Source organism: Rattus rattus, chromosome 6 (assembly GCF_011064425.1).
Source record: "Rattus rattus isolate New Zealand chromosome 6, Rrattus_CSIRO_v1, whole genome shotgun sequence".
NCBI lineage: Eukaryota > Metazoa > Chordata > Mammalia > Rodentia > Muridae > Rattus > Rattus rattus.
Window position 1 is genome coordinate 38,403,270 of NC_046159.1, and position 21,690 is coordinate 38,424,959.

General features: G+C 43.4%; 1 protein-coding gene across 1 annotated transcript in view; it reads right to left on the minus strand.

The window, feature by feature from the left end:
* Positions 1 to 21,690, minus strand: part of Itpr1 (inositol 1,4,5-trisphosphate receptor type 1) — a 323,135-nt gene that overhangs the window by 155,073 nt on the left and 146,372 nt on the right. Inside the window, exons 14-24 of the mRNA XM_032905993.1 lie at positions 14,810 to 14,909; positions 13,601 to 13,761; positions 13,099 to 13,240; positions 10,591 to 10,749; positions 9,515 to 9,687; positions 8,262 to 8,381; positions 6,898 to 7,092; positions 4,228 to 4,479; positions 3,517 to 3,658; positions 2,533 to 2,713; positions 1,374 to 1,561 (exon numbers count right to left, since the gene is read on the minus strand). Coding sequence (XP_032761884.1) covers positions 1,374 to 1,561; positions 2,533 to 2,713; positions 3,517 to 3,658; positions 4,228 to 4,479; positions 6,898 to 7,092; positions 8,262 to 8,381; positions 9,515 to 9,687; positions 10,591 to 10,749; positions 13,099 to 13,240; positions 13,601 to 13,761; positions 14,810 to 14,909 — 1,813 coding nt within the window. The remainder of the gene's footprint in view (positions 1 to 1,373; positions 1,562 to 2,532; positions 2,714 to 3,516; positions 3,659 to 4,227; positions 4,480 to 6,897; positions 7,093 to 8,261; positions 8,382 to 9,514; positions 9,688 to 10,590; positions 10,750 to 13,098; positions 13,241 to 13,600; positions 13,762 to 14,809; positions 14,910 to 21,690) is intronic.

The following is a 21,690-nucleotide window of genomic DNA, read 5'->3' on the forward strand; positions in this document are numbered from 1 at the left end:
TCAGAGAGGACAGAGTAATAATTCTAAGAGCGAGCCAAGTCCTTGTGTGTGGAGGGGGAAAAGTCAGTTGGAGACTCTTGGCCTCATTACATCTCGGAACTCTGAACAGCTTGTGATGCTCTCTGTCTGCTCCCTGTATGTACGTCATCTTCAACCCCAAAGATGTTCCTCAGTAGAAAGAGTCACATTAGCTATGTTATAAGACTAGACACATAGTAGGTCTGATGTATCAACTGCCACTTAATTGCTTTAATGGAGAAAGAGTCGACAATGTATACTGACTGGTTCAAGATGATTTACCATCTCCCTTTCCCTCTGGAAAACAAGCTGTTCCCACACTTGTCTCCTCTTCAGACTCTTTGCATTTGCTAAATCCTAAGATTTCCAAGGTATGGCCATGGGTAGCTCTTGCTGCATCCATGTTTGAGGAAACTACCACTTTACTACAGAGGTCTTCTCTCACAACAACATAAAAACACATTATCTTTGCCTATGGAGTCCTCTAAATCGGCTGAACCTTCTTTAAAAGTAAGAATTAATTTTTATGTTATATGTACGGGTCTTTTGTCTGCATGCTTTTCTGTGTACTACTTGCATTCCTGGTGCTCAATGGAGGCTTGAAGAAAGCCATCCAACTTCCTGGAACTGTAGTCACAGATGGTTGTGAGCCGGCATATGGGTTCTGGGAATCGAACCCAGGTCTTCTCGAAAAGCATCCAAGTTCCTTTAACCATTCCATCTTTGTTCCAGACTCGTCTTTATGTTTTAACAACTAAGCATTGATTTTAGATGACGTGTGCCTATGATCCCAGTCACAACAAAGCTTTTCAGGATCAGAACTTTAATGGATTTTGTTCCTTGATGGCTCCCAAGTGCTAAAGGGAGTTGGTGTGGGGTTGGTGTGGGGTTGGTGTGGGGTTAATATCAACCAACACTCACAGGTTAGTAGATAAGTGAATGAAAAGGAGAAAATAGATGAGGAGGAGGAGGAGGGGAGGAGGAGGAGGAGGAGGAGGAGGAGGAGGAGGAGGAGGAGGAGGAGGAGGAGGCTTTGTAATGCTAATAGAGTCCCCAGAGTGACTATGGGCATAGTGAGTGAACTCTAGGCAAAGGCTTGAGCAGAGAAAGGGAGAGCAGCTGTGATATAAAGCTAAGGTAAATGAAGAAGTTGTTGGATGGCAAAACAGACAAAGCCATGTTGGGGATGGGTAGGAAATGGCAACAAAGAATTAAAAGGAGCAATTCCGAAATGATACATAGGGAAGAGCTAACATTTTTGCTATTTTTTCCCAGAATGCCTTGGGCCTCTATCAGAGATGAGAGGGGAGATACGAAACAGAGACCTCGTGAGTATCTTGTTCCTTGCACCATACCTGGAGTATTTCAATGATCTTTAACTTGGTGTCCATAACCATGATATCCTCTTTCTCTGGCTCTGCCTGCTTCACATTTCCTTCAGGGGCAGCAGCCATAGGAGTCATGGGCAAAAAGCCTCCTCCCCGAAGCACCACCTGGGTCATGAGCTCCCCAACTCCATGGATAGATCTCATCACGTTGCTGCCTAGAAAAGGCCAAGTCAGACCATGGTCATGACATCTCTGGAGAGAGCCCGAAGAATCTGATTAGGGGTATGGGCTTTTTAAGGCAGACTATTTAACACATCCCTGTTGAGATAATTCTGTCGACCCAAGGAACCCAAACAGGTTAATAAACATTACAAATTTAAGACTTCTGAGATTAGTGGAAAACCATGGTTTTGACATCTCCAGTGGAGTGTTGTTTACTAATTTTATCACCAAGTATGACTTGGCACCAATGACGAGCTCTTGTGATTGTGCCCAGACTAGGAATGTAAGCTAGCAGGGCGCAGCTACTGCTGCTTGGAACAAAAGCCACTTGGCCTTGAAGGCCTTGCATCACCTCCGAGTCTCGTTGTCCTCACATAGAAAAAGAGCTCTGTGACAGAACTCAAGGGTGTGACGCATACAAAATGACATCACGTAGTACTCGGCAAATAGAGAGAATCAAATCAAATGCCTTCTCCATCCTAGCTATAGAAAACACATCATGGTCATTCTATGCCTATTCTAACCCCCCGAATACAGCAAGAAACAAACATTTAAACAAGGATTTTCCTATTCACAAGTGAGAAGGAATATCAAGACACGAGCTTGCACTTCAGTTCATCATACAGGAGTATCATCCTCAAGTGTCTCAGACGCATGGAGAACAGATGGCAGAGCATGGGCTTGGAGGGTCCAACAGTGAAAGCACAAGGAAACTTTCAAACTATCCAGTAAGACACAGGGAAGGACTCTAGACAGATGCAAGGGAAGAGTGAACTGCCGAGAGCGACCATCAGTGATGGGTGCTGGACTTAATGGAACTCTTCCAGACTTTACTTCTATTGGTATGCTCCCAGTGGTGAGAACGGACAAGGACAGGACAGGCTGTCACATGATAAGGCATGGCATGAGTGAGACAGCACGGGCTGGGAGGGCATCTGTCAGCACAGACACTTCAGATACTCACTCTTCAGCTTCTCCTCAGCATTGTTACCTTTATTCTCTTCGCCTTTCGTCATCTTGCTAATGGGGAAGATGGTGGTCACATGTACACAGTCTAAGATTGCCAAGAGGATCTTGGTTAATCGGAGAAGGTCAGAAAAGTTGTAGAAGCCAAAGTATATGAGGTTCCTGGCTAAGTTCACAACCTATTACATTTAAAAGAAGAAGAAATTAGTATTCAGTGACCTGTTACTCCTGTCCCACTTGATACTCACTAGCTAATTGAGACAGACTATGCTCTTCTTTACGGGCCGAGAAGGCATACATCTGGGTTTCTGTTTCTGATAAAATTTTATTTTGTTTCACAAGGAAGAAAACTAAGAAATGAAAGCTTGCAAAACCACCCATCTACCTTGATGACTAGATCATAAAGCAATGGGCCTAATCAATTGGTATTCTGACTTCCCAAGAATATATAAGATCATAACCAATAGGAGCACAGATAAGGGCACTGTGGGTCTCCAAAATATCGTGCCTAAAGAATAATAGTAGTCTTGGAAACAGCTGAATGCAAAAGTAACAAAGATTTATGTTCCTCAGATGATGATGCTATGACCCATCCCAAGCATGGACTTTCTCTCCTAATACTTTCTTTTCTTTTTTTTTTTTTCTTTTCTATTTTTTAGGAGCTGGGGACCCAACCCAGGGCCTTGTGCTTGCTAGGCAAGCGCTCTACCACTGAGCTAAATGCCCAACCTCTCCTAATACTTTCAACAAAAAGTGCAGAGGCCCCATGACACTCGTCCACTTCACATAATCTGCCGTCTGCATTTCTATGAGGCTAAGCCTCTGGTAACTCTTCTATTTTGTTGGAACAAATCTGACCCAAATTATATTTATGTTTCAAAACAAGAGCACTGTGATAAAATTGCCAACTTTCTACTTATTCCACAGGAAAAACAAATGACCACTGATGACAAAATTTCAGAGAGCCTTCACCATGCCTTACCTCAAATGTGAGCTTATTTTTCTCCTTATCAGAGAAGGGGAATCTTTGACAAACCACATCTCTCAGGTACTCCTCCACAAACTCCATCGTCTGAGCAAACCTCTCCTTAATTTCATCCTTCGATGCTCCACTGCTGTCATAGCTGAGAGGGAGGGAGAGAAGGGGAGGAGGAGGAAGTGGGGAGGGGAAGGGAAGGAGGGAAGCGGAGAGGAGGGGGAGAGAGGGAGAGGGAGGAGAGAGAAAAGGGAACTGTCAAGCTCTTCCCAGCCAGGCCATTTTGGGCTACTTAGCCTTCAAAGACAGCATCCCCTAACCTGGAGCAGACTTCTGCTTCCTTCCTTAGCATGCACACTTACAAAGCTACTTTAGCCCCTCATCATGTTTACTGTCTGTCTGTCCCCACTACAGTAGAGGTAGTTTTCTAGATTCTTCACTAATACTTGCCAATCTTGGGACACCATACAAATTTAGATATTTGCAAAAGGAAGGGGATAAACAAGAGATAGCAAGATGCAACCTGGCACCCCATGTCCCTAAGGAATTAAATAATACTTGGTAGCTACACAATTCTATTTAAATTCTGAAGGAAAAAGTTCTTTCTCTTATGATTTCCTGAGGTCACCTATGTGTCTTCTCTGAGGCTGCACAGATTAGAATTATGGGGTTTTGAAGTGACGTGAGAGCTCTTCAGGGAGCAGGACCCAAGCTTACTCGTCAATGGCGATCTCGGAGGGAATTTCTGACCACAGACGGGCGTATTTCACAGGGGTCACCTGCTCCTGGGGATCTCGGTCCACGTGCATGTGAAGCATGAGGCGGCAAAAGGATGCTCTGAGGTCATAGGGGAGGTTCTCATCGGACATGCAGCGGAGGATGAGGTCAACATCCAGCTGCCCGGATATTTCATTGATGGCCAGGTACTGGCGGTCCAGACACATCCTTGCAAAGAGGTTCAGCTGATACCTGGGGAAAATCAAGAGAAGGCTCACAATCAAGAAATCATTTACTCACTCATGTTTTATAGGAGTGAAATATGGCCATCAAACTTCTATGCCAACATCCCTAAATGACTGTTGTACATATAATTTTGGATTCTAAATTAAGGAGATGGAAGAAAAGTTCATACTATGCCAGAAAGTAAGGGTCAGCATCCCACGGTCACACATCTGTCCAGCTATGTTAAAGAAATCATGCTATATTCATGGTGAATTATGTTCACCATCTTTATCTTATAAAACAGAGAAAAATGCAAAGCCTGGGACGATTATTGTTCTGCTCCCACTTTCTCTCTGTAACCCCTGTATTTCATACAGTATGTCAAAGGTCCTGCAGGAAATGTCAAACATATTGATCATTTAAAGTGTAATTAAAATTCTACACTATCTTTAGCAGCCCCATATCATGACGGTTATTAATGGTAAAAATATAGATTGAATCATCAATGTAGTACTGCTTACTAAGGTAAAAAATATGAGTTCCCATCCATCCATCTCTTCAAAGGGAGTGGACACTCGTGTGTACACAAAATTAAGTGAGGATGTGCCCTCGCATGAAGAACTCAACTGTGGAATATGAAGGAATGCCAAAGGCCAACAGAAAGTGACATATTAGCACAAGGAAGGCATATAGCAGTAAAAATTATAGAAACTGTCTTCCCCTATTGACACTGAAGTTATATTTTCATATGTATTTCAGAAATCACACTAAGGAGAGCTCTAGAATGGTATCTGCTGTAAGGTGCCATTTCCATAAAATCTGAGCAATAGGACACATATACACACATGTAATATAGTATAATCACAACCAGGAGGAGCTGCAGAGATGGGCCAGCAGTTAAAAGGACTTGTTGTTCCTTCAGGAGACCTAGGTTCAGTGCCCAGCTTCTACATGGTGGCTCACAACCACCCATAACTTCAGTTCTAAGAGACCCAGTGCCCTCTTCTGATCTACATGTCAGTGAACATCCATGTGGTATGCAGGAATATACATGCAGGCAATGCATAAAAAGGTCTAAAAACATTAACATACAATAATAAAAAAGACTACTATGTGTATAAATAGAACAGCCTAGAATATAGGAGTAAGAAAAGGCATTTTAGCTGCAAAGTTTCGTTAATCTTGTTAGGAAATAGCAGAAGTACTCAGTTTTCTTCCTTTTCTTTTCAGAAGTATCTAGTAGTTGACTTCCCTTCCTTTTCTGTCCTTTTCCCTGCTTCATGTGGCAAGGCTATGTGGCCTTGGAGCTGTGGCCAAAACCAGGAACTAAGGAGGTCAAGAGAGGCAGACAGTGGTGACATACAGTGACGTACACAGGCAAACAGGTGAACATCCCAGGAAGGATAGCAGCTGGAGGGTGACAGCCAGAGAGCATCTGTGGTTTTAGGACAGAACTGAAAGCACGCACTGAGCACCCTGCATTGGAAATACACCAGACCAGCATTTTGGGTACCAGTTTGCGTAAACATTATCAGTTGAGTTTTGCTAATCTGAAAATCTAAAATGCTCCAAAATCTAAATCCTTTTGAATATCATGCTTGGGGCTTCACCAGTTCTGTATTTCAATTTCAGAATTTTTAGACTAGGGCTACATAGCTTATGTTAATGCAAACCCATGCTATTTATCATAGATTTGCATATATGAACATGGATAAATAGATTATGAAAACATAGGTGTGTGTACACGTATGGAGAGACATTCTCTGTTTCTGTAAATTTTCTAAAAGATTGGCACTATTATCCCTTTTTTAAAGATAAGGGCTCTGGAACATGAAACCAAATTCAGCCAAAGCAAAAAGGTTAGTTAAGTAAAGAGATCAGGATTTAGCCAGATGCAGCAAGACCTCACAGCCTGCCTGCTGCTGACTGCACTATATACAGGCTGTGCTGTTTATGGGTCAAATGTAACAGAGGCTGATGCACGCTCTTGCCCTTCCTATGACATGGGCACACAAAGACAACCAGAGACTGTAAGTCCGTGGGATCTTCTGCTTAATCTTCATAAAGCACACATCTGACTTCCTGTTGGACAGTCGTACTGCAGGACACCACACGATTTCTCAGAGCAGTGGTTCTCGACCTTCGTAATGCTCCAACCCCTTCATACAGTTCCTTGTGTCATAGTGACCGCAACCATAAAATTATTTTTGTTGCTACTTTATAACTATAATTTTGCTACTGTTATGAAATGCAGTGTGTGTTAGGTAGTGGTCTAATGGTGGTCTAATGGGTGGTCTGATGGTCTTAGGTGACCCTGGGAAGGGGTGCTTTGGCTCCCACAGGTTGAGAACCACTGCCTTAGAGTGACCAACAAGAAAACCATATGCTTCCCAGTGCCATGGCTGTGAAGCCTCTTGGCCCAAGGCCAGCATGCTTCCCACTCACCTGTAGTAGCTGAGGACATCCCTGTCCTCCTTCTGTCCCTCTTTAGCATCTTGTGCCAATTCCCTAACACTCTTGCTACGGATCTCTTTGTTGCTGTCCCTCCAGAACAGCCACACCTCTTCCTCATCTTCCCCAGCTTCCAGAGCATTCTCTCCGGTGGAAACGCCTTCAAACTCAAAACGAGAAAGAACCAACCTGTGAAAAAAGCGTAGGAGATGGAGCTCAGGTTTTATGAAATCCTTTGAAGCCTTGCTTCCCTTCCAGCCCCGAGACACAGGAAACCACATTGTTCTCTCCTTTTCCCAGTGGCAGAGCCACAAAGGATCCGTGTGGTCCTTATGGGCTTTAACTTGGAAACTGTCACCTAGCACTCTTTTCCTCCCGGTAGATTTTGGCAGTATCTGTAACATTGTGGTTGTCACAATGCTGGGAGATGCTGCTAGGATTATGTAGCCACAATCTAGGGACGCTTTTGCTAAATAGTCGACAGTGACAGGACCTTTTCTGCCACGAAGTCATCTAGCCCCAAATGTCATAGTACCATCGTTGAAGCACTTTGCAATAACACAAGTCCCCAAACTAAGTTACAACTAAGAAAAACGGCACCACTAGATTATACCTTAACTCTTTCTAATACTGTCTACATGGCTTCAGTACAGTCACCAGAGAAAATGCTCCTGTACTAAAAGTAAATGACTACTATTACCAAAACAGTAATAAAAGTAATTATGATTATTACCTACCATAACTATAATATAGTATTTATACATAATAATTATAATATAATAAGCACTACTTAAATATTTTCCCTACATTTTTATTTGTGTGTTACAATGGATGTGTAGATGTCAGTGGGCAACTTGTGGGAATCGGTTCTCTCTTCTCCCCACGAGTATCCAGGGAGCTGAACTAGCCTGGCAGGCTTAGCAATGGATGCCTCACTCTCTGAGCCACCTCACCAGTCCATCACACTTTGAACAATGATAATTTACAACTCCTCCCAACACTAAATTAATATTCACACTGAATATTTGTTAGCATCCTTTATTTTTTAACGAACGATAGAACTTCATGGCTCATCAACTCTTTAAACACTGTGCCAAATGTTCCCTGGTGGGTTTATATAATTTTAGAGTATACAGAGTTAAGTGACCTCCTGTACAAAAGGTCACATCAAGAGCCAGCTAAATGTAAGCTCAATGGACCTTTTAAACAAGGCCTGTGAAACGAAAATGAAATGCTACCAAAACCAACATTAGAGCAGCTCTGAAGAGGAGGAGCTAGATTTATTCCCCATGAGCATACACAGCCATTTCATATCAACTGTATCTCACGGTTACTGTCTGCCTCTAGATGGTACTCACTTGGTCTCAATCAGGATGTCAGCATTGGTGGGATTCAGCACAGCTTTACAAATGAGCTCCTGGGTCACAGGGATTGACTTATTCATGGATACGCAGAGGTCAGAGAGGTAATCCAAGAACCTAACCGGAAAGAAAGCAAGCAGGATGTTATGCACATACCAAGCAGAGGGAGCCTGATTCTTCCTCGCATAGACAAGTCCTACATTGCCTTCTCAAGAGAAGTTAGGCACATTGTAGATTTTGATGGCACAGGAAGGTCAGATATGGTAGATAAAAAGAAGAAAATGAAAAGAAAAAATAGTCAAGCAGTAGAAGGAGGAGGAGGAAGAAGAGAGGAGGAGGAAGAGAGGAGGAGGAGGAGGAGGAAGAGGAAGAAGAAGATGGGAGGAAGAGGAGGAAGAGGAGGAGAAAGAAAAGGAAGAGGAGGAGGAGGAGGACAGGAAGAAGTTCTCATCAGAAAGAGACAAGGAAAGCACTGGGACCAGAAGGGCCCGGCCTGTCGATGCCTAAGGCTGGCTGTGACAAACTTGCTGTATGCTGCTATGGAAAAATCACTTGGAGACATTCCTTCACCTGGCTAATGCCAGTTTCCCCATCAATGGGAATGACATAGTATACGTGTTCTAAGGGGTTTCCTGAGGACTAAACGTGAAGCTTCACAAAGACCTGCTTCAGGAGCTGCTGCAGAGAGGCAGCGGTGGCCGTGCCTACAGCAGCACTGTCAGTTCTGCCATGTGGCCGATGACACCGTACTGTGAACTGCTTCCCCTGTCACCTGAAATCTCAGGGAAAAGAAAGCAGGAATAGACAGGGAAGGGTTAAAAAGGATGGGGCAGATCTGTGGTGTGAGAGGGTGGGAAGATTGCCCTCAGATGCAGGAAGGCATCCAGGGGACCACTGAACATGGTGACATAGTGACAGTATGGGCGGGAGTTCTGAGAGCCACAAGGCCCGAGAAACAATGTCCTTTACGTATGTGAGTGACAGCGCACAGGTATTTACCCTTGCTCATTTAGCAAATGAGGGAATTGAAGTTGGGCAGAAAGGAGAGGGAAGCAGCTGGTAAACACTGAGCTGAGGCCACGGCGAGCCGTTCCAGGACTGCGCACCTACCTCTACACATCACAGGGCCACTGGAACCTGACTGCCGCCAGTCCTCAGGACAGCGAGCCTAGTACAGAGCACCAGGGACAGCGACAGCCCCACACTGGCAGGCACGGAGGCCTCCTCTTGAGTCCCCTCTGGTCCCTCACCTGGGCTCCCTGTTCTTTCGCACCAGGCTGACAAACGTGTCAATCTCTGCCGCGGTGATGTGCTTTTCCAGGAGCTTTCGGTTGTTGTGGAGCAGGGCAGTGATGGTGTCTTCGGCCAGCACATCATAGCCAATCTGCTTCTGCATGAAGCCAAACTGCTTGGCTATGTACTCCTTTTAGGGAAAGAAACACAAATCAACGGGAGACACGAGAAGCCAGTGTGATAAAGCTAAAGGTTAGAGAAACCAGTAGGAGAGCCTGAAAACTGTGACTCCACAGCAAAGCGCCCTGGGCATCTTCCGTCTTCTACCTCGGGACAATGGGGCTCAGATCCCACCACAGACCATCGGCAAGAAAGCCTTATGATTGCATGTGGATATTTTCATGTACAACATCAGTTTTTAATCTACTGATTTATTCTTAAAATAGGGTTGGAAGCAGCTCCCAGCACAGTTCCGGGTTCGGTGAGAGACCCTATCTCAGAGGAACAAGCAAGAGGGTGGTAGAGCAAGACGCCTTACGCCCTCCCCTGATGTCCACAGGCATGGGCGTGCACACGCACACATACATGCACATACACTACAGACATGTGTGCCAAACACACACACAACCCCACATACACTGCAAATGTAACATCAACCTCAAAAATAGGAATTTCATTGAAATATATTTACAAGAGGGATTTCTCAGTGCCTTTTACATTTCTTTTTTTTTTTAAAAATTGACATCTGAATTTAGCTCAGTGGTAGAGCGCTTGCCTAGGAAGTGCAAGGCCCTGGTTCGGTCCCCAGCTCCGAAAAAAGAACCAAAAAAAAAAAAAAAAATGACATCTGAAAAATTACATGTGTTAGCAAGGTACCATGTGATGTTTGTCCAGTATCTTCCTCAGGGATTCTGCAATACATGTTCTTCCCAGGCTTGCCAACCGGCTCTCTCCTTTTTATGGGCAAATTTAACAGCGTACTATTCTCTACCCATTAAATTCACTGGTACATTAACAGGTAAAACTCATGAGTAAGGCACGTGAACTTCAGGGAGGAAACCAACGATCACTTCCTGTCCATCTTAATGCCCACCTGGTTCTTCCTGTAGTCTTGCTGGGAGTGTCTCAGGACCCTGTAGCAGAGTCGGCAAATGTGTCTGAAAGGAGCATGGCGCTGGTCCCCCAGCTCCTCCAGCCGAAGCATTGGGCCATCCCCACAGTCCGTGAAGGGGGCCTGCAAAAGCTTGAAGATCTGTTTGTGAAAACAAAGAGCAGGCAGCCATCACTGTGTGTTTTAAACTCTAACTCTCTTTCCAGGAAGGGCCACACCTAGAGAGGTAGCAGGATTCAACGAAAAGGTTTTTCTATCCAAACGGATCAGGAAACGGACACCTGAATCTGTCAGTCAGCTGAATTGGGCACCCACTTGTTTATCGGTGCCTAGACATATGACAGCATTTTTTAGCAGCATGCAGGGAAGGATTTAGGTTGAAATTATGACTTCTAGCAGGGACAAAAATTAGAGGATTAGCATTGATCCGGGCACTGAAACTGAAGTTGTGAGGACTTGTTAAGGTGTCAAACATGTCCACAGTTCACCTTTTGAACTCAGCCGTCTTTGCAAGCATACACAGGTGTAGGCTGACCTCAAACACCGAGCTGGCCTGTAACCCTCGGGAGGAGATTCGGTTGGTTTTATAACAGTTTGAGAACTATCTGCCGAGTTTCATGAGACTATTCAACCCTTTTCCTGTAAGGCAATGTGACCTTGGCCACACCGACCACAAGTCTTCATGAACAGGATGTAATCAGCCAGCCTGCTTGTGGATCAAGCTATAAAAACAGTTATCATCTTGGAAAAGTTGACAGCGCTCTCAGAGGGCTGCTGGATTTGATGCCTCCTGGACTACGATCCTAGTAAGACCAAAATGAATGTGATTGTTTGCTATCAAGCAGATGAACTGGATCTCAGGAACACTGGGTAACAGTGCGGACAGTGTCCAGAGTAAACATGTCCTCTCAATGGGAGAAGACAAAGGACTATCTAACGTCCTTAAGTTCTCTGAGGATTAAACAGATAGCAGTTGCAAATGGAAGTACAGCTCCATATTAGAGTGACCAATACCATTTTAACCCCTTAAGGGATGGCTATTGTGGGGATGAACAAGGGCATTAAGCAAGAATTCTAATCTGGCTTTCAACACATGAAACATCTGGGTGTAATTCATTCTTGGACTTCAAACCTTGTTGAAATATGAATTTCGTCTATCACAGCCCAACAGGAAGAAAGATTTCCACATGCCAAATTCTCATGGGAACTCATCTCTCTTGTCATTTTGGTCACCAGGAAGTTCCAGGGAATAACTAAGCAAGCCTCCCACAGCTTTACACAGAAGTGCATGCTCAGAATGCGTCCTCCACCTGGATTTGTCATGCTTGTCCCTCTAATGTGTCCACTTACTGAAGTTAACACTGTCCATACTCAGAATCTTAAAGGTCTCTAAAAGCTCACAGTAAAAGTCTGGTTTCTGAGACGGCAGTGTTGAGATCTGAGTCCCTAGCCACCACAGACTCATAGCCGAATGGGTTACGCAGCAGAGGCGTGGCCACAGGAGCAAGCGCTTCTCTGCTTCCTCCATGCAGGGGTTAGCAGACCACAGGTTCCCCACCATCATGTACCAAAGGCTGAGAGTGGCCACGGACAGAAACTCTGGCAGCCGGGAGCCGCAACAGACCTTTTCTCTATAAGATTATTTTTTTTCCAGTTGTGTCGTCACAGTGACAGAAAACTGACTCCTATAAGCCAAATGTGTTCTAGATACTTCCTATAAACTCCTTAATTATGACAATATTTAGAAGTGATCACGGAGCTGTCCATAAGAGCTAATACAGGCCTTCTGAGTTTGCCAAATACTACAAATTCCCTAAACATCTGAAGCAACCATAAGGACACAGGGCACATTGTATTATTTTTGAAGAACATAAAGGTGTCACCTGAACACTTCCTAGGGTACCTAGCAGTACCTTGGCTCATATTCATATTCAGCAAGTGTGGTACCTGTCAACTGGACTGAGGCATTGAGCCGTGAGAAAACATGGAGAGCCTTGCAGATCTGAAAAGGCTGCAAGCTACATAATGCCACCAATACTGCAGTCCAAACAAGGCAGAACACTGAAAAGAGCAGTTGTAAGGCACGGCGAAGAATGATGGATGAGTGGGTAAAGCAGAGAATCTGGGGGCAGAGATTTTTGGATTTTTGGGCAATGATATTGTGATGGTGCATGCAGGCCATTATATACCTGTCAAAACCAAATCACAGACACCTCCATAAAATAGGGACCTTGAGTAATAGTGACGTATTGATCTATGGTCACTCCTGCAACAAATGCTCCATTCTGCTGCAGAGTGTTGACCCTGGGGCAAAGGACGCAGGACACTATCCTGCCACTTACATTTGCTACACACTTAAAACTACTCTAAGAAGTCAGTACTTTAAATAAAAACCAAACTAAGTTTTTGGGTTGAGAACCATCCATATCTCTTTGTACGAGCTGGGATCCCACAGGCTTCACATGCCAAAGCACATCAAGGCTCACTGACCTGCTTGAGAATATTCTGTTCCCTCATCAGCTTCTGCCGCTCTCGGTTGGGCTTAGAGAAGACTACTTCAAGCACGTCTTGGCCAGAGTTCGTTCCGCCCGTGACAAAGTAAACCAAGTCTTCCAGCAGCTTGGTGACAGACCTTAAGAGACAGAGCTTGCTAAAGTCAGGCTTCAACATTCTAGAGGGAAAGCCTTGCCTAGTAAGATCCAGGCTTTAAGAACAAGGCTAACAGAAGAAAACACAGTTTTCTAGCAGCCTTGAAATCACAGCTGAGGCTCACTGAGCTGCACAGCACTACAACACAAACAAACAAAGCACATGCGGAGATAAACGTACCCATTGCTGGAAATCGTAAGTCAAAGCTGCCCCCGAAAGCTCAGACCTGCCCCTCTCACTCACAGCTCTTCAGAGTCCTGATGCTCTTGCTCCCCAAGGACTACTCCAAATCTAGCCACCGGTGAGGACTGCTGTGTCAGCACATGCAGGACACCCTCCTCACCTTCTCTCATTCTGGGTGATGGTGCCCTTTTCCAACTTCCCAGCGATGGAGCCCAGCACCTTGCTGGCATCATTGGCAAAGTCCAGGTCCCGAACCTCAGCAGGAGAAACGGGGACTATGGCAAAAGCTTCCTTGTCCTCCTTCAGGGGAGAGGTACCAATCTAAAAGGCAAGGGAGTTGTTATGGGATAATCTTGATTGGGAAAGGAAGATGTTAATCAAACACTTTGTTTACAGGATATTGGGCAATCCAGGGAACTTGAAGTTCTCTTGGCATTAATATCAAGCAGACATAGGACATTTCTAGAAGAATGTTCTCCAAAGAGAAAATTAGTTTTGGGGGAGCTGGTGAGGTAGTAAAGGGGAAAGTGTTAGTTTTTTCCATCTACATTGTGTATACTCCTTGTGCCTGGTATTACTGTGTTACGGAGCTATTCCCACGGGAGTATACACTGCCCGGTGAGAAAGGAAAAGAGCAGAAGGAAATATGAGGGTGAATACAGGAACCACTGTAATCTTACAGCTTCCTCAGTCACAGGGAGGATGTAAGATTCTGGTAATCGAGTAACATTTCACTAATAGAGAAAAATGCAAACACAGAAAATGGCCCTTACTGACTCGATAGACCAGAGAGATTGTACCAGTCTTTCACTTTTTCTATGAACCTGAGCACATCCACAGAGAAAATAAAATTCTAAACTGAAACTCCCAGGTGTATTCATTTCTAGATAAGCTTAGTGACTGGTAGAGAGGGGGGGTGTCCACTTTTTTTTTTTTTCTTTTTTTTTTTTTCGGGCTGGGGAAACAGGGGGGTGAGGAAAAACTCTTTTAGAGACAATGTATGTACATTGTATAGACTGAGGGAAAACTCCTAAGGATGCAGGGGAAATGAACAAGAACCCAGTGTATGTCAGACACAAGCAAACATTCCCATAACCAAAGTCATGTTAAACACGAAATGCAGAGAATTGCTCAACACCAATGGAATAAAAGAAAAGCTCTGGTTCTTGTCAAAGCTCTGAGCCTGCTTCACCCAGATTCCTGGGAATACATTTTTTTCTTAATCACTTCAAGTTTCGTCATGACTATACTCTGATCAAAGCTAAAAGAAACGCGGCACCAGGGCAACACTCCCTAGTTCCCTATCTCCCTCCCTGTCAGGGAGCCCTTTTATCAGGGACTAAGGGAGACGGGCAGGTTCTGGACTTACCTTCAGCATCACGGGTTTTTCCTCTTCCTTGTCAATGGGGATGTTTGTGCTGTGAACCCAGGTGTTTGTACACAGGTGTCTGAGCCGGACATAGGAGTTCCTGCAGGGAAGCATTGAAAATGATCTGGGTTACTCTACAGTCATTGGCCAAAACACATTCTGTCAAAAGGGAATGGGCTGCCAAAATAGTTCTCTGCTATAGACACTGGGCAGAATATACTTGGGAATCAATCAGTGCTTCTTGTCACCAAGGTGCTTACAATAAAAAGTAATTCATAATAATGCTAAGGTCTTTGAAATATGTGACATTTCTGAAAGATAACCTGTGAATAAAGACTAGAAATAACCTGAGACAGAGCCAGAGAACTGGGTATAAACTACTGTGTATTAGTCACTTGCTACTTGTAATAATTAAAATTTTCAAAAGGCTCAATAAAGCAAAAATGAAATCTTAAAATTTCTGGAAAGATGGATAAATGTTTATTTACTCTGTGGGCAGGGAAGGCTTTTTAAAGTATGTAATAAAGTACAATTTTAAATTTTAAAACAAAAAGAAGGGCAAATTTGAGTACATGGTCAAAAAATTGAATCTTGTATAGAGGAAGAGTGTGTGTGTGTGTGTGTGTGTGTGTGTGTGTGTGTGTGCACGCGCGCGCAAGCATGCACACAACACTGTCATTGACCAAGAATAGAAACCTGAAAACAAAAGCATAACAAACATATTTTAAAGGTTACTGGTCCACACACACACAATGAGCTCCTACAAATCAATAAGAAGCAGGAATATGAAACTGGGAAAAGAACACAGCCAATACCTTAATGATAAATATCAACTGTTGATAAACATTCAACTTAGTACACAATTAAGACAGAATGACTTGCTATTTTTATTCTATGACATTTCTAAGATCCCAAGGCTGAGACGTTATAGCTAGTCATTATAAGAGCTTAGGGAAATGAATGGCAGGCATCTTGCTTTAGTCACAGGATTGACCAAGGGCCTTGACATTCTAGACACAAGCTATACCACTGAGCTGAAGGCCAGCCCATGGCATTACTGGCTAGAATGTAAATCAGTCACAACTCTAGAAAAAAGTCTGCTAGCTGGGCTAACACGATAAAGGAATAAAAGCACACAAACATATATATCTTCTTTTATTTACTAACTCTAATCTTAGAATGTTTTTAGAAGAAACAAAGTTACAACATGTTATAAGGCTAAAAAACTGTACAGTTTAATGTCTCCTAAGACAGTCCATTACAGGGCAAGGAATGCCAGTTTCTTAAAATGATGATGACAGATAATAATCGCTTACTTAAAAACACTTCCACAATACAGAATTCCACCAACATCATGCAAAGTAGCAGATGGTTACATGTATGAAAACTCATGTTACATGTGTGCCCAGAGAGCTGTTGGAACCTCTATGAACCAGAATCTCAAGTGCAGCCGGCTCCCCCTGGATCTGGATTATATATAGTTGCTACTTGCTTCTCTGTCCTCTACGTGGACTAAAATTATTATATGGTTGTTTCTTATATGATGAACCTGCATTGTGTTTAAGACATTTTTCAACTCTGCTTCACTTCTAAAGTAGCAGGAAACAATGGAAGGATCGCTGCCCTTTGGGAACTTGCTGTTGCGTTAGTAAGGCAGGATGAGAGCACACCAAGCAAAAGCAAGCAGAAACAGCAAACAGGCGCTAAAAGGGATGTGGTTTGGAGACAATGGAGGAGGACTCAGAATCCTGGAAGCATGGACACAGAAAGTGGATGACACTGGACTAGAACTTTAGATGCTGGTGTGCTAGAGGCAAATAGGAGAATGGAAAAGCGTTCAAAGCGAGAGTAACTTAGGACCAAGGCATACCACACCACATTCGCGGGGAAGAGACTAAGCTAAACCTGTACCCTCAGGAGACCTTGGTTTTCTATGCTGTGACTGTACTCTCAGTAGACCTTGGTTGTCTATGCTGTGACTCTCCTTCTAAGGCCAGAAGAGGGAAACCATGGTATTATTCACTTGATTAGTATGAATCAGACAATGTGGACAAATCTTTAAACAGAGGCATTTGCATTTTTTCATTCTGATTTTTACTCATTTCTGTATTTTTAGAGGGTAATCAAGGCTTGGAGCTTAGCTTTTGTTGGATAATTATATTTCACAGAGTTCTATAACCAATGTCATCAAAGATACAAAGCACATTCAGTCAATTCTTCGGAAGTGCCATTCCTAATACTTAATTCAAAGGTCACGTTGTCTGGATAAATACACAAAACTCACACAAGAAGATGCTCTCCCAATCCTCATTTAAAATATCTAACCATGCATACTGCAATTTTTTATCTGGTTCGATATATCAAGGATTAGTCATTATCCCTCTTGGCTCTGAAGCACTCTCTCTTATCTACTGACTATTGCAAAAACGCATTTGCTGGTATCATTGACAGCTGTCCTTATACACTGCAATCTGTAATTAAAAAAAAATAGACCCCAATTTTAAAATGACTTCTAGGTTAGCACACACAGTCATATGGAACCGAGACGGCATCCCAATATTCCCTTATTGCTAAATCTTGTTTTCATGTTCCTCCAGTGGCGCTCCTGCACTGAGAGTGCTAATCTGCGGAGAATGGAATGTGATACTCTTAAGGTTACTTAATTTTCACATGACCAATGGATAAGAGACCCTATTCTCTTCTAGCTCTGAGAATGGCAGCCAAGAGCAAGAATGAAGAAAAAGATTGTCACGGCAAAGATCCAACAAGATCACACATGAACGCACTGGTGGGCCACACCTGAGCTTTTATCCTCCAAGGCTGCGTGCAAGTCCTTGCCTCAGTTCTGAGGCTTAGAGTCAGTATTAGGACACCTGCTCACACGGAAAGGTGGCCAACAGGAAGCAGTAAGGAATGCTGAAGCAGAGCACAGAGGCAGGGGCCTTAACCAGCAAACACTACCTAGCCAGCTGACTTCCTTCTCAGGATTATGGGGGTTCCAAGCTACTGGGGAACACTGGCTAACTAGTTCCTCATTCCCTCTTTACCAAGGAATGCAATAAAGAAGCTTGTCATAGGCAATGTGGTATTTCAGATCACGTCGTTCAGGTCTTTACTGGCCCAGCAATCTTTCAGCACAGACTGTAGACTATAAAGGTTACTCCCTTGTTTCCTGACCTCCTAAGATAAGTCACTAATCTCCACTTTATCACTAATTGATGAAATGTAGAACCATTTAAACTGCAATGTTTTTTGAGTCCTGCAGACAAGTACCTATTTACATAATAGGTAGTCAATGAGAACAGAAAATTTGAAAACGCAATACACCCTACCTCAAAATATGTTTAAAAACATTCCAAGACGAGTCAAGAATATAAGTATACGCAATAAAAATGAATAAAATCTTAGAATAAAATTTTGTGGCCCTGATTTTTTTTTTTTAAGGCAAGAAGCCAAACGCTGAATCAGATTGAAAAATAAATTGAATTTGTTCAGGACACCATCAAAGAATGGAAAGATAACATGCAAGAAAACATTTGCAAATCATGGATCAGATAATGTTTGGCTCCATATAACATGTAAGTCAATAATAGAAAAGGATGTATAACTCTGATATATAACAACGTGAGGAACTGTATTAAAGGGTAGCAGCATTAGAGATTGAGATCCACTGTACTAGAAAGACATCTGCACATCCATGTTCATGGCTGCTCTATTCACAGCAGCCAGGGAGGCCTCAACCTGAATGTCCATCCATAGAATAGATAAGAAAACTGGGGTGCTTATACATAATGGACTGTTACTCACTGCAAAGAAAAATGAAAGCTGCAGGTAAAGGGATGGAATATAAAAAATTATACTGAGTGAGGTAACCCAGACCCAGAAAGACATTTGCCTTTGCTCTCTCCCATAGGCAGATCCTACCTTCAAATCTTTGGTTTTATGTGTTTAACTTGGAGCAGGGGTGGAAGGCCGGCAACTAGAAAGGGGCCGTTTTAGGGGTAAGGGAGGAGGTAGATAATGGGAGAAATGGAAACAATGAGGTGGAAGAAGGCAGAGGAAGAAAGGCTTAGGCAGGGGAGGGAGCATGAGAGCAGATTCAGAAGATGGGGAAAGGGCAGGGCTAACCCAAAGGATAAGAACCTGAAATCCCACATGAACTCCGTCCTCAACTATACCAACTTAAAGACAAAAGGAGTAAGAACAGTGCTAGCAGGACACTGTGAAGTGATAGGAGGAGGGCAGTGAAGAATAAAGACTGGTGGGGATGGCAGAGAGGAAGGGGAAGCCAGAGGGACAACCAGAACTCAAGATCAATGAAAAAGTCTTATGAAACCTGCCACTTAGTAGACTCATTTTAAAACCCAACTTAAAAAACAATAGTTTGACCGGAATTATCCTACATGAGAGGACAATTTTGCTTCCAAAGCCTTGGGTTATTGAATGAGCACTGCAGTACAAGGCACGGGACACCTCCCTCTGAGTTGCTGGTGAAGAAAAATCCTAGTGCAATCTAAAGCAGCACAAGTTATTGGATTGCCTTTGCTTGCCCACCATAACCACGTGGCAACAGCCCTGTTGCTGAAGGTACCACGGGACCTGGCTGCAGGACACAGGGAAGTCAATCCCAAACCCACCAAGAGACATTCCTCTGATTGCCACTTTCACGGTGGCAGAGGAGGCTGTGCAGGCTGCTGAGGGAGAAAAGACAACCATGGTCTTAGCCAGTGCTGGACCCTTCATGTTACATTAGTAACCTGCCAGGCATGATGTGTCATTTGGGTAACAGTGGCATAACTGTTACAGGGTAACTGACCTCTTTCTGGTTGGAGTTGAGGTCCACTCGAAGAGAGTTCTATGTCTTGTACTGTAAACCTTGTCAAAAGCTCATTGGATGGCTAAGGATGTCATAGGCCTGGAAGTAGAATCTGTCTCTCTTATTCTGCTAAATGGTCACACTACCGACATGCCTTTCTAAATGTTCATGCTTATAGCCACGGACCCACAGTAGACGAAGGCTGCTTGACTTCTGTTTTCATCCGAGAGGTTTCTTTTTGTGGTGGGCAGAAGTCAATGGCGGGAGGCATACCTGGTCAATGTGCTCAGAATGAGAGACTGAGTGCTCAGCCTAAATGAATGACTGTAATTAATTCTGCTACACCAGGGCTCAGGGAACAAAGAAAGGAGGAGCAGAAAAACTGTAAGAGCTGGAGAATGGGAAGGAGTGGTGGGAAATGCAGGCTTCTGGCCATGCATGTTGGTTACAGTATCTATGGTTACATACACAAGGTCAATTTTGAAGGTAACTAAAATAACAGGTTACAGATCTAGAAGAACGCTGTGTATACTTGTGGGGTTTTCCAGACGGACATTTGTAGCCTCCCTCAGATTCTCAAGGGGCTAACCAGCCACTAGAGCTTAACAACTAGGAATCTGGCTGAATAGCAAACAAAGGCCTTCTGCCCTGTAAGGTTCTGTTCTCAATGGGAAGGGACAGGAATAGCAAAGAACACAAGTTAAGGATCTTGAATTCCGACAGCAATTACACAGCCGTGATGTTTAGTTTCTCAGTTTTCTTAGGCTGAGCAGGGAAATGGCAGGACAGGCACAATGAAGCACAAAGGCTTCAGTGAGGGGGTCCCACGAAAATCCAATAAACACCAGTGAGACCTCAGCTGCCTAATACAGAGTGGAAGGGTGAGTGGACTGTCTCACTGTGAGACAACTCTGTCCCAGACGTTGACCAATGCACGTTCTGCTACAGGACTCTGACTTGTGACACTCTGCTTAAAGTCTCGAGTCTCAGTGTCTTTCTGTAAAGGGGTATATAATTCCTAGCTCACAGGGCTTCAAACATGACAAGACTATAAATTATATAAGATGAGTCTACTATCTACTTAGCACTACACTTCACATGTAGTTGGAACTCGACGAATAATATTGGTGTTGACTGTGTTAGAACAGATTTTTGACATGGTGTGTTGGTACACACTTTTAATCCCAGGACTTGAAAGGCAGAGGCAGGAAGACCTATGTCAGTTCCAGGCCTGCTAGGGCTACAAACTGGGATCCTACTTCAAAATAAATAATAAGCAAAATAACAAATAAATAAATGAATGGCTTTGGGGACCAGTAAGATGGTTCAGTACATGAAGCAATTATGGTAGCACTAGTATGTCACTCAGGGAACATTGGAAAGATGCTTCAGTAGTTAAAAGCTCTGGCTGGGTTTGGTTCCCAGCACCTACATGGGAGCTCACAACTGTCCGTAAAGTGTATGGGCAGCTGGCAAGCACATGGCACAGCAACATACATGCAAGTGAAAAATCCATACACATCAAATTAAAATACATAACTCTACAAAACTTTTAAAAGAAAAAGAATGGCACCTGAGTTTGAGTCCTACAGACTAGAGAAATGCTGTCCTCTGATCACCATGCTCACAGTGGCATGCCCACCCATATGCACATATCATGCACAAAACTAAACTTGTTTAAAGATTGGCTCTTCCATTTATAGCACAATATAAAAATACATCTTTTTTTTTGAGACAGGGTTTCTCTGTCTAGACTTGGCTGTCCCCAAACTCAGCAGAGATCTACTTGCCTCTGCCTCTCGAGTGCTGAAATTAAAAGCATGAACCACCATTGCCTGGCTATGAAAATACATTCCTAGGCAACAAAAGTAATAGTTAAGTTGAATAAAATACACGAGAAAGAACCTTTTCATATTTTAAATAACCTTTTAATATTTTAAATAAGCTTACTATGCATATGGTGATTTTCACTTTTTAAATTTTTCCCTTCAATTATTTATCCAGTTAACTAAGAGATAACCTAGGTTTAGGGAAGGAGGAAAAGGTGTAAAATTACTGAACTGCT